Source organism: Dendrobates tinctorius, unplaced genomic scaffold (assembly GCF_039654945.1).
Source record: "Dendrobates tinctorius isolate UK_male_01 unplaced genomic scaffold, ASM3965494v1 ptg000138l, whole genome shotgun sequence".
Taxonomy (NCBI): domain Eukaryota; kingdom Metazoa; phylum Chordata; class Amphibia; order Anura; family Dendrobatidae; genus Dendrobates; species Dendrobates tinctorius.
Window position 1 is genome coordinate 21382577 of NW_027361806.1, and position 13624 is coordinate 21396200.

The 13624-nt window shown below is 47.9% G+C and overlaps 1 protein-coding gene across 1 annotated transcript; it reads right to left on the reverse strand.

Moving 5' to 3' along the window:
- Positions 1–1374: 1374 nt before the first annotated feature.
- Positions 1375–13607, reverse strand: LOC141048794 (quinone oxidoreductase-like). The gene is made up of 9 exons (XM_073544796.1): positions 13495–13607; positions 9409–9525; positions 5401–5553; positions 4827–4990; positions 4660–4711; positions 3957–4106; positions 3723–3824; positions 3221–3316; positions 1375–2160 (listed from the first exon to the last, which is right to left on the reverse strand). Exons 2-9 carry the CDS (start codon positions 9517–9519, stop codon positions 1999–2001), a joined length of 990 nt encoding a protein of 329 aa, XP_073400897.1. The 5' UTR covers positions 9520–9525; positions 13495–13607; the 3' UTR covers positions 1375–1998.
- Between the last annotated feature and the right edge of the window lie 17 nt (positions 13608–13624).

The window sequence follows — 13624 nt, forward strand, 5'->3', positions numbered from 1 at the left end:
TAGCTGTGATGCTCTGCGTGTCCTGACACTGTTCTATCATAGCTGTGATGCTCTGCGTGTCCTGACACTGTTCTATCATAGCTGTGATGCTCTGCGTGTCCTGACACCGTTCTATCATAGCTGTGATGCTCTGCGTGTCCTGACACCGTTCTATCATAGCTGTGATGCTCTGTGTGTCCTGACACTGTTCTATCATAGCTGTGATGCTCAGCGTGTCTTGACTGTTCTACTATAGCTGTGATGCTCTGCGTGTCCTGACACTGTTCTATCATAGCTGTGAAGCTCTGCGTGTCTTGACACTGTTCTATCATAGCTGTGAAGCTCTGCGTGTCTTGACACTGTTCTATCATAGCTGTGAAGCTCTGCGTGTCTTGACACTGTTCTATCATAGCTGTGATGCTCTGCGTGTCCTGACACTGTTCTATCATAGCTGTGATGCTCTGCGTGTCCTGACACTGTTCTAACATAGCTGTGATGCTCTGGGTGTCCTGACACCGTTCTAACATAGCTGTGATGCTCTGCGTGTCCTGACACCGTTCTATCATAGCTGTGATGCTCTGCGTGTCCTGACACTGTTCTATCATAGCTGTGATGCTCTGCGTGTCCTGACTCCTTTCTATCATAGCTGTGATTCTCTGCGTGTCCTGACTCCTTTCTATCATAGCTGTGATGCTCTGCGTGTCCTGACACTGTTCTATCATAGCTGTGAAGCTCTGCGTGTCTTGACACTGTTCTATCATAGCTGTGATGCTCTGCGTGTCCTGACACTGTTCTATCGTAGCTGTGATGCTCTGCGTGTTCTGACACTGTTCTATCATAGCTGTGATGCTCTGCGTGTCCTGACACTGTTCTATCATAGCTGTGATGCTCTGCGTGTCCTGACTCCTTTCTATCATAGCGGTGATGCTCTGCATTCTATGATTTTTTTTTTTCCCCATGAAATGTTACAATTAGGCAAAAATATGTAAATATGTGGTGCAGATTATTAATCTTTAACATTGAGATCCCTTTTAATGGAATCATGAAAAACGTCTTTGCTGCAGTTTTCAGTCAAAAGGTTGCAAATTTTTGCCTTTTTTCCAGAACTTTAGTTTTCACTTCTTTTATAAAGCCCCAAGATGAGGGTTGGTAAAGATCTATGCCAGCCTGAGATGCAGCCGTCCCTGTCATGTGTCCCAGGTTGGACACCACGGCCCGGAACCATGCACAGGACGGCCAACACTGCCCGGCCTCTTTGCACAGGGTTTCTGTGGTCACACCACCTAGCAGCCGCCATAATGTATTTTTTCCTGTTGTGGAAAGTTTTTCTTTTTTTCTGAATTGTTTGTAAGTAATACTGAAGATTCACCATAAAGTGCAAACATGGAGGGAAGCTGCAGTGTCAGTATCTTTATTATAGTGCTGATTGACATGTAATCCTGTGCTAATCCTGTCCCCCTGGTCGCCCCTGCAGCGTGGACGGCTCTTGTACGTAGAATAGGGATTTCACACAAAATATTCTTATTTGCTGTAAGGCGGTCACCTATGTTGGCAGCTACGAGCGCACGCGAGGGTGGCGGGGCTTATTCTAAAGGGCTAGAAAAAACATGGCACCGGAGAATCAATATTGATTCTGCAATCTGGATCAAGTTTAGTGGTGTTCCGACTCCCAGCACCACACCGTTCAGTTTATTTTAGGCAGGGCAGGGTCAGACAAGACCAGGTACAACCAAAAAAACTGTACCAGCTAAAAGATGAGGGGGACACAAAGTGCCTCGCCCCTGATATATTGCAGACCCCCTCTGCCCCCAAAGTCTCACAAAACTCCCCCCAGCTGCCATAAAGGGACATAGCGGGGTGTGGGTGATGGCTGCAGCCACCCGCCTTTGTTTTAAAGGTTTCTCTGTAACATGTAAAATCCAGTGATGAGGAACCAGGCAGTGATCAATTACCCCCCCCTCCCCCCCCAAGAATCATAAGTGAACAGGGATCTATAATCACAGCCAATCAGAGACAGGCTCAGATCACAAGCACCATCTTGCCGGTGGCACCGCTGCTCTGGATGATGTCCTCGTGGGCCTGAGCTGCTTTCTCCAGTGGATACTCAGGACCAATCAGTGGCCTCAGCCATCCGCTCTCCATGCCCCCGAGGAGCACGGCTCCGGCCTCCTTCCAATCCGCCTAAAATCAAAAAACATCTTTAATATAGTTAATTTACAAGGACACAGATGGCCACCAGCCCCATGTACATGAATGGACATATGATCCCAATGGGGAGAGGATATTCACTTCTGCCCCCTCCAGCAGCAGCTTATGGTCCAGGGAACCACAGGCCGGACCCACTGCTGCAGACTATTCCTCCCACCAGCGGAGACTCATGGCAGAGCCCGTGATGCAGATATGAAGGTAGACTTCACTGTGATGTGTAATCCTAACAGGAAGGCAGCACTATCTGTGCCTACAACACGCACAGTAGGACAACGGGGAGGCAGTATTAACCGTTTCAACTTTATGTGAAGAAACAGGGTAGTACTGTCTGTACTGATCAAAGCAAATACTGTTTTACTTATACTAGTTACAAGGGAGAAACAGGAAGCAGTACTACCTGTGTATATCATTTAGACAAGGATCACACATGCAAGCAACACGGGCGAGTCTCGCATGTTAATACCCGGCACTGCGATCAGAGCGAGCCGCTGCATAGCAATACATGGAGCCGCAGGCTCCGCTTCCTAGTGCCGGGTATTAACATGCGAGACTCAGCCGTGTTTCTCGAGTCTGTGATCCCGGTCTTACAACGAGAGACAGGAAAGCAATACTACCTGTGCCTGCATCATTTACAGAATAGCACTGTCTTGATTTTTTTTCTGTGTCTAAATAATCTACAAGGAGACGGTAAGATCTGTACCCACATTATTCACAATGAGAAACAGTACTACAGCATTTATAAAGTACTAGCTATACCTAAGACTGTAATGGAAAGACAGGAAGGTGGCAATATCTGCCTACATCTTTTACCATTTACATTATTCATAGAGAGGGGAAGGCAGTACTGTTATCATTTACAAGGCAGCAGTACTATCTGTACCTTCATTATTCACAGGGAGACACAGGAAGGCAGTACTATCTGTCCTGACATCATTTTCAGGCTGATCTCGGCTTTTCTCTCCGTTTCATACGTGGATACAAGATGCTACGTACAGATCTGAGTGTGCGGACGCCGATTACTTTGTGCCGTTACCTTGGTGGAGCTGAACAGTGCAACTCCGGTGATGCTGGACTCCTTCATCATTGTGTCTCTGGGGTTTATCTCGATAGGACCGCGGCAGCCGATTATCTAGAAGAACACAGCCGCTATTAGACAGAACCATGTTGTGGGGTAAATAATCGTTGCAGTCAGTGAAAACCTGATTTTCTGGTCTTTTTAGGGGTAATTATCAGAGCAGCCAGCACCCCCAAAATTCACCTTACAGAGGGGACAAGGCCGCACTGGAGCAGGACTAGTACAGCACGGAGAAGTACCAGTGTCATGGACCCAATGGTGTAGGACTACTACCTCCATCCGGTGGCATTACCCTCTTTTTGTTTCCTCCCTGGAGAGCTCATGTGCATGTTTATCCCCATGAAATATTACCAGCAAGTCTCCGTACACATCATGTCTCCTGTAGAGCAGGTCCCTCTCCCCAAAATCAGCCAATTACAGACCCTATTTTCCCAGTCATGTCAGGATTGGGGACACTCACCGTCACTCGGCCACCGTATGAGAGGAGTTTCAGGTCATTGCTCAGGTTCACATTGGACAACATCTCCAGGATGACATTAACCCCATCCTCTCCGGCAGACTCCTAAATATTAGAAAGCACAATACATTCTTTAATAAATAGGGACATTATGTTCCCGGACATCACTTACACCGGGGGATAGTATAATGTATGTCTAACATAAGAGTATATGGCGGTCACAATGCGGACACTGACCCGGATCTTCTCGATGTAATCCTTCTCTCTGTGGTTGAACACCTTGTGGGCTCCATTTTGTAATACCAGATTTAACCCCTCGGGGCTGCCGGCGGTTCCAAACACTGTGAATCCATGGGCTCTGGCAATCTGACAAGCCGCTATTCCCACCTATAGGGGAGAGAGGTAAGCGGAGCAGCGCAAACCACACCGATATCTAGAAAAAAAAAACCACCTACTTACCTGACTAAGAAGGACTGAAGTCTTACAATCCACATCTCCATTAACCACCAACTACTGTGCACCATCAAGGCCGCTGGCACTAACTTCTTCACTACTCTAGACTGGTCCTAAACCATCACAGCTGGTATTAACCCATCATTGCCATAGAACACCAGGAAAGAAGTAGTAACCCTTTCCATCGCACTAGACCAGCACAAACAGGCCACCGGGGATGAGGCCACTCAAACCCGACCCCTCAACGCTTTCTTCTGAATTCCCACCTATTTTCTCATGTACATTTGGGTGCCTACTATAGCTCCGTCCTCTTACCACAGAGCACCACATGACAATCCTAACCCCTCAAACCCACCCACTATGCATCCACTATCGCAGCTCGTACTTCTTAAGAGTAGAAAATGAAGAAAGGCAAAACAGATAATGCAATATTAAGCTCCTCGGTTGAAGAGGACAACTTCCAACATCCACTGGTCACATTACTCACTCCGCCACTGGCGCCATGTACGAGGACCACCTCCCCGGGTCTGCCGTGTGCCCTATGTAACAAAAGAAAGTTGTGAAGTTCTGCCGACTGACTGCACACTACGGTGTTAAAAAGTATTGCAAAGTTTCAGAACTTTTCTCGCTCCATACTTGACCCATGTCTCTCACTTTGTGATCAGCGCTCTATAGGCAGTGAAATACGGAACGGAGATGGCGGCTCCTTGCTTGAAGCTCAGCTGCTCAGGAAGAGAGTACACGGCATCCTCAGAGGCGACTGCGTACTCCGCGTATCCCCCTGTGATTGTACCAGTGGTGAACACGCGATCTCCTTTCTGCACAACACAAAAAAAAGGAAATAAATATTAATAAAATGGGACCAAGAGGTTAGGGGGCTACATGAGCTATCTGGGGCAGCGCCTCCATACAGGTGGCAGTGTCCGATGCTGCAGCTCAGGCCTCAGTGAATGGTGCCGAGGAGCAGTACCAGGCACTGACATAGCTATGTGTGGCGCTAGAGGAGATGTGGTCCTTCCAGGAGATAATCGTCCCTGGATTTTGACCCCCCCCCCACCCCAATTTTTAATGGGCTGATGCACATGACATCAATATTAAAATCATGTAAAATCCCTTTAAAAGGGTCGGGTTGTCCAACACACGCATGTCCGCATTGGAAAGTGACCAGCTTATCATCAAGGAAGACTGTCAAAGCAGAAAGTCCCTTTAAGAAAAATCAGTCAGTTACCTTAAATGTGGTCACGTTTCTTCCGACATCCTCCACCACCCCCGATACGTCAGAGCCGGGGATGTAGGGCAAGTTTGGTTTCCGGGCGTAGGTGCCAGCTCTGATGTACGTCTCCACAGGGTTAATTCCACAGGCGTGCACGCGGATTAAAACCTTTTATTGAAGTGACAAAAAAAAAAAAGTAAAAGAAATAATGGACAAGGACAGGGTCTCCGTCAGGGGCCATGTTCTTCTGTCCTGGCATCTCATGCACAGTGTGACTGACAACTCTGGGGGACCCGACTACTTAAAAAGGGTTCAGGATTTAGATAACGACCAATTTTTAGCAGAGGTCTGGCACCTACCACACATCAGCTGTTTGCTGCTTCAATGGGGGCTGGATGTAAACAATGAATGGAGCAGAAACATCACAGCGCCAATCAGTGGCCGCTCTCAGGTACTGCAGCTCAGCTCCTATCAGAGTAGGACAGAGCTGCAATTCTAGGCAGGGCTGTGGAGTCGGTAAGCCAAACCTGCGACTGACTCCTCAATTTCCCTTACACCGACTCCAACTCCAACTGACTCCACGACTCCGACTCCCACATATATTGCTTATATTTAAGTGAAAAATTTATTGTAGTACAATGTGAACATCAGACATTTAATCATTTTTATGATATAATAATCAAGATATTTAGATAGAACATAATATCTATTTATTGGAATACAACTTTAGAACACAAAAAACTGTAATAAATTGTAAATATGTAATACACTGTATAATATCGATTACATATATAACACTATGTAATAAACTATGTAAGTGTAAGAAAACACCGGCGATTGTCTAAACGCTGTGTCTAACATCATGTCCTCACTATATCTGAAACTGAACCTGTCAAAGACTGAACTCCTTGTGTTTCCTCCCTCTACTAATGCACCTATACCAGACATTGCCATTTCTGTGTGTGGTTCCACTATTACTCCCCAGCAACATGCCCGCTGTCTTGGGGTCATACTTGACTCCGAGCTTTCCTTTGCCCCCCACATTCGATCACTGGCTCGCTCTTGTTATCTGCACCTCAAAAACATTTCTAGAATTCGACCTTTTCTTACTTTTGACTCCGCAAAAACTCTTACCGTTTCTCTTATTCATTCTCGTCTGGACTATTGTAACTCTCTTCTAATCGATCTCCCTCTTACCAAACTCTCCCCCCTCCAATCTGTCTTGAATGCTGCAGCCAGGATCATATTCCTCGCCAATCGTTACACCGATGCCTCTACTTTGTGCCAGTCATTACACTGGCTACTCATCCACTCCAGAATTCAGTATAAACTTATTACCCTCACCCACAAAGCCCTCCATGGCTCAGCACCACCCTACATCTCCTCCCTTGTTTCAGTATACCACCCTACCCACGCCCTCCATTCTGCTGATGACCTGAGGTTAGCATCCTCAATAATAAGAACCTCCCACTCTCGTCTCCAAGACTTTACACGTGCTGCGCCAGTTCTTTGGAATGCACTTCCCAGGTCAATACGATTAGTCCCCAATCCCCACAATTTTAAGCGTGCCCTGAAAACGCACTTATTCAGACTGGCCTATCGCCTCAACACATTAACCTAATCTATCCCTGGGTGGCACAGCCAAAAGTTTTACCATAACCAGGTTCCCCGCATCATGTTCCCACATGCTTTATGCATCCATTAGCCCTCTGTATCTGTACTGCTACACACTTAACATTATGGCTGGTCCATACAATCAGGGCAACTGTTACCACCCACCTCTCGTTTCTCCCTATTTCCTCATAGACTGTAAGCTTGCGAGCAGGGCCCTCATTCCTCTTGGTATTTGTTATAATCTACTGTATGTGATTATTGTTATGCTGTAATGTCTATTGTCTGTACAAATCCCCTCTGAAATGTAAAGTGCTGCGGAATATGTCGGCGCTATAGAAATAAAATTATTATAAGTGGCAAAAAACAGTTTTCAACAAAAACATACTAAATAACATTTGTGCAGCTATGAATTTGTTCTAAGAAATAAAATTGCCTCCATCAGATCCTCCTTCATAGATGACCTCACATCTGACCTAATAATTTGTAAGGCTAGAGAACAACCTCTCTACACTAACTTGGGTTGGAGACAAGCCGTAACCACATGGGAACATCTCTAACAATTTCCGGCTATAAAGGAATTGCCTCATGCACAGACAGTTTTGATGAACGGTTGAATTTTTCTATTTCTTTGAGAGCAAGTGAAACATTTTGCTGAAATATGGTCAATCTGCTGCTATAGGAGACGGAGTGAAATCTTTTTCCTTGCAGCAACGCTTTGCCTGCTCCATGTCATCCAAATACTTGTCAAAGTTAAACTCCTCATCTGATGAGGATGAAGATATGGCAGCAGTAGCGCTGTCAGGACCAGAGTCCTCTTGCGCCTGGAAGTCCTCCTGTAGGCCACTCATCTTAACTGCTACCTCAGTCAGAGCTTCTTTTCCTTTAGTAAGCTGTTGATCATCAAGCAATATACGATGACTTGGATCCACATAAACAGCTGCCAGAAAATTTTTATTTTCCAATAGCTTTGTCTCTCCGTTTCATTGAAGCGGCAATGCCATCTGCGATTAAACTTCCTCTTTGGGACAGGCAAAATAGCAAGTTCTTCCACTCCGTTATGAAAATGCCAGGAGTTAAATCCTCAGCTTGTAATTTTTTAGTCATGGTAAATAGGTGATTAAGCAATTCCTTCAATTCAGCCACCTGTGTCCATTGACCTTCATTTAGGGTTACCTGAGGGTTCACCATATCTATAAGAATCGGTTTTAGTTCAAGCAATCGCTCAATCATTAAGTAAGTGCTGCCCCACCGAGTGGCTTGATCTACAATTGCCCCTTTCCCAGCACGTCCCTCTTGCAGACTCTCTTATTGCCAGCTGCAGTGTGTGCACAACTTTCTCCAGCTCCGGTGCCCAGGAATCGGATCCTGTGCAGGGCAGGCACCCCTCCCCCTCCTCTCTCTGGTGAAGACGGCAGAAGACAGGACAGAGGAGGGGAGATTTCACCCTGCAGTCTGGAGCCGGTGCAGGACGGGAGCACTACAGCATACAAGTGAGTTTTGATAGGTGCGTGCCCCTGCTTCTAAGGGGGCAGCTGCCCCCCCTGCCCCTCGCTGGGTACGTCCATGATTCACACAGCGTTCTAGCGGATCCGTTCTTTGCAGTAAAGTGCAGTGACTCTGGGAATCCCAGCAAAGTCAATGGGTTTCAAGATATGACAATTCAGACACATTGTTTTGTAAGGATCCGTTTTTGGGCTCAAAAACAGATCCTCACAAAGAATGAGCATGTCAGTTTGTGCGGCGTTTTTCTAATCTGCTTTTGCTATTGAAAACATTATCTATGAGCTCAAAAACCCTTTCAGGTGATGCGGTTTTTTAAAAAGCTGATCTGCTTTTGCAGCTGAAAAACGTATCCTCAAAAAACGCAGGAAAAACGCTGTGTATGAATGTAGCCTTAGATCAGAAATAGAACAGCCATTTATAGGACATTTCATAACTTTCCCAAATTCCTAAGAAAAAATATTCAGCACATTCTGCATTGAACTACTGTACCCAATTTATTATATATTTTGGGAGTCGGTCCATTTTATACCGACTCCACCAAAATGAGCACTGACTCCACAGCCCTGATTCTAAGTACAGACTCTTAAAAAGCACTTTAAGAAGCTGTTCAGTGAAGGTGCCAGGAGTAGGACCACCACCTTCTGACACATCAAAGACCTAGAAATAGCTTTTGGCCAGGGTCACACTTGCGAGTACAATGCAAGTCTCTTGCATAAATACCCAGCACTGCCACCAGCACTCTGACCAGAGTGTGCAGCTGCATTTATTTCTATGCAGCCACACACTCCGGTCCCGAGTATTGATGCGCGAGTTTCTCACATTGTACTCGCAAGTCTGACCCCGGCCTTTAAGAAAGTCTCCACTGTTCTCCAAACTTCAGCATTGTGCCAGGAAAGACATCTTTACCTGCTTCTCGCCTGGTGAAGGCACCGGGACATCAGTGAGGAGCTTCAGAACCTCCGGTTTCCCAAACTCCGAGACCCGAATCACCCGCATGAGTCTTCCCATAGAAGCCATACTGGTCTGAAAGACAAATCTATAGGTTATAGAAAATACTGAGATCTCTGAAGCCACTAGTGAGGGGGACAGTCACCCCCCCTCCCTCCGCCTCTCTTTTGCAGGGGTAAAGAGAGCTCGTATTCTAAGTCTCTCTGAGTAGATGAATTACTGAGTTTAACATATGGAAAATCAGAGACTGAGATTTATAGAAAGGAGAGAAAAAAGCCACAGAACAAATTACAATTCCTTTAAAAGTCCAGGCTCCCTGGTGGGGACAGGCAATTAAGACAGGATGCTAGAAAAGAGAATGGACAGCACCTCCAAAAGCCACACATTGATCTAATGCCGCCAAGCAAAATTTTACATAACTGAACGTGAGGTTCTTAGTTTAACATTCTGATCAGACGGTATGAAGCCCACTGCCACGTCACTGCAAACCTCTCCTTGGGTCCCCATCGCCTTAACGGTGCGGAGGAGTGTGTTGACCACCACCGCAGCGACAATGCACCAGCAGGGCAGACGGCCTGGTGCCTCACAGCACACATGCTGCAAGACTGAGTCCCCATGACTCTGGACGGCACTGTCCCACCAGCACAAAACCACAGCAACAATGGCTGCCACACAGCACCAAACGAAAGGAGCATTGAAACTCACCTTCCTCAAACTCTCATTTGAGAGCAGAAATGGGCTAGACCCCTTTCTATGCAGTCTCCTGCAAATTTAAAATCACCTGTGCCAAATGGGAGGAGTGCACATCCGAAAAAAATAAAAAAAAAGGGACAGATCATGCAATATGCTACAAAACCCAGTGAGAGGTTCGCCGTGACAGTGGGCTTCATACGGTCCGATCAGAATGTTACACTAGGAGCCTCATGTTCAGTAATATTTATTTTACCGAGCGGCATTACATCAACGTATCAATTGTTGGAGGTGCTGTACATGATTTTTTTTTTTTTTTTTTTTGGGGGGGGAGAATTAAGACAGGATACCTATTGTGAAAAATGTTGGCGTATACAAATAGATCGAAAACTGGGAGTCTCCTTTGTCCCCAGGAAACACATCTGGAGGTGAAAAGAAGCTTCTGTTCCCTCAGCCTAGCTCCGGAGAGAAATACTGGAGTCTGTATACATCCGATAGTGATGGGACATTTTCAAGTTTAGGGCTAATCGGGGAAAATTATGAATGTTTTCTCATAACTAACATCTACCTATAAGCCCCAAATCAATAGTGGCCAGATAACAGATGCCAGCCATGTCATCCTTACGGTCTACGGAAAGGTAAAATCCCAATAAAAAAATACATGGCGGCAATCTCAAACGTCTGCGATCATCAGGAGTAAAGTAATTTTGGGAATTTCATAAAATCTTGAAGGGCTGAGGACATCCCACAACACCAAGTGAGGTCATCATGGGGAGGCGGTGAGGGAGAAACTCTGGGGCTCATACATAAAAGGTCAAGGCAAATTATGATCTGTGTTCCTGGAGAGAGATAGACATTGTGTATGCAATTGAAGTGTTCTCCTTCGCTAAACTGAATCATCTCTGATCGATGTAGTAAGTTCTTTTGTTAATCCTGTTTTATTTTGTGAGACTATAAATGCTGTATTGTTTTGTCCTATTTGTACAATCTTTTGTATATTTTTTTTTTTTTTTTTATTAACACTGCCTACAGTTCTGGATTAAAATGAAAATGTAATAGTTCTGTTCCTTTTGTTCTGTGAACCACACTCCTGAAAGCCACACGCTACCTACCAGGCCTCCAGTCAGCTTGTATAAATGACTGGTGGTGGCAGTGAGTAGTCTTGGGTTATCATGGAGTGAGCAGTGAATGTACCGGAGGGGGAGGGTATATACACATATCTCGTGCGTTGGAATAGGAGGTGTATATACCATACACTCCCTGTTCGTTTCCAGATAACCGCCAGCCTATTAGTGGACACAGCTTGCGGCCTCCTCTGTTAATCGCGTAATTGTCCGGACGATAGAGGGCTGTTCGTGGCAAAAAGATAACAGCGGGTTGGATCTGAGATACAACCCCCCCAGCTGCAATCTATGACACTAACATCCTCCTATATACTGCACTGATGTACAGACGTTAAGAATGTAATAACACTACAGGCTGCAATCTCAGATATTTTCTTTTTGGCGATTTGTCTGGCTGAAAACTCTTCATCTACAAAACAGCTTTGAAAACCAATACCTTTTCATGAGGTATTGGATGACAGTTTGCTTTGTTTAGATAGAGGCAGATTGCTGCCGCAAAAAAAAAAAAAAAAAAAAAAAAAGCACTTTCCACATGGAAACCGCACTGTGAATGTGACTTTTGAGCTACAGACTCACCCCCCCTCCTCCCCCATTTAAAGCAAGGGATCGTTTGTTACAAGCAGATCTGAGGGGCATATGAGGATTTTGGCGCAGAATCCACAACAAATGATGCCTCCGAAGAGCCCTTAAGAGCGTCCCCCGAGCCTGCACTCACCTCTGTCATGCATGTCCCTGTTTTTTTGTTTTTTTTTGTTTTTTTTTTACTTGACGCCGGGCCAACACCCGGACCAGAGTCTCTCCGATCTGTAAATGCCCAACTAAGAGGAAACTGACTGGGGTCACCAGTTCAAGGGTGGGTTGCAGCACCACTGGGGGTTCATAAGTTTTTAAACATACGACAGTCCATGGCGCTCCACTCTGCTGCGTCCCAGCACACACAGGGCTCGCGGCTCTGCTACGTCCCAGCGCACACGGGGCGCCCGGCTCTGCTACGTCCCAGTGCACACGGGGCATCTTCCATGGCGCTCGGCTCTGCTACATCCCAGCGCACACGGGGCATCTTCCATGGCGCTCGGCTCTGCTACATCCCAGCGCACACGGGGCGCCCGGCTCTGCTACATCCCAGTGCACACGGGGCATCTTCCATGGCGCTCGGCTCTGCTACATCCCAGCGCACACGGGGCGCCCGGCTCTGCTACGTCCCAGCGCACACGGGGCGCCCGGCTCTGCTACGTCCCAGCGCACACGGGGCGCCCGGCTCTGCTACGTCCCAGTGCACACGGGGCGTCTTCCATGGCACTCGGCTCTGCCATGTTCCAGCGCACATGGGGCGTCTTCCATGCCGCTCCACTCTGCTGCATCCCCATGCACACGGGGCTCCCGGCTCTACTGAGCCCCAGGAGGCTCGGCTCTGCTACGTCCCAGCGCACACGGGGCGTCTTCCGTGGCGCTCGGCTCTGCTACGTCCCAGCGCACACGGGGCGTCTTCCGTGGCGCTCGGCTCTGCTACGTCCCAGCGCACACGGGGCGTCTTCCGTGGCGCTCGGCTCTGCTACGTCCCAGCGCACACGGGGCGTCTTCCGTGGCGCTCGGCTCTGCTACGTCCCAGCGCACACGGGGCGTCTTCCGTGGCGCTCGGCTCTGCTACGTCCCAGCGCACACGGGGCGTCTTCCGTGGCGCTCGGCTCTGCTACGTCCCAGCGCACACGGGGCGTCTTCCGTGGCGCTCGGCTCTGCTACGTCCCAGCGCACACGGGGCGTCTTCCGTGGCGCTCGGCTCTGCTACGTCCCAGCGCACACAGGGCGTCTTCCGTGGCGCTCGGCTCTGCTACGTCCCAGCGCACACGGGGCGTCTTCCGTGGCGCTCGGCTCTGCTACGTCCCAGCGCACACGGGGCGTCTTCCGTGGCGCTCGGCTCTGCTACGTCCGTCCATCAATCAGTTACTTGCTCGCACACACGACCTTTACTCCGCACCTGGCCGCCCCGTCTGTCCGCCATTTCTCTCTGGACCTGGGAAGAAGAATCCCAGGAGTTTCCTCCATGCCTGCAGCTCAGATATAGTCCTGTATGTGCAGTCTGCATTACATGCCTGCTGATTCTTGTAGTTCTACACATACATACACGGGCACACTATATCCTATCAGTATAAGGCTCCATGCGTGCATGTGTAGAGCACTACAAGTCGCAGCAGCTTAGCCTCCTCTCAGTCTCTCCCCCCCGGCCGCTCACCTGCAGCTGTCACCTCCGAGTCCCAGACTCCCTGACCCCGTCAGTGTCCTGTCAGCTTTTATACTATGCCCGGGGGGCGTGTCCTCTGGTGTCAGGTGACCGCACGCACCGACGCGTCGCCATGTTTCTT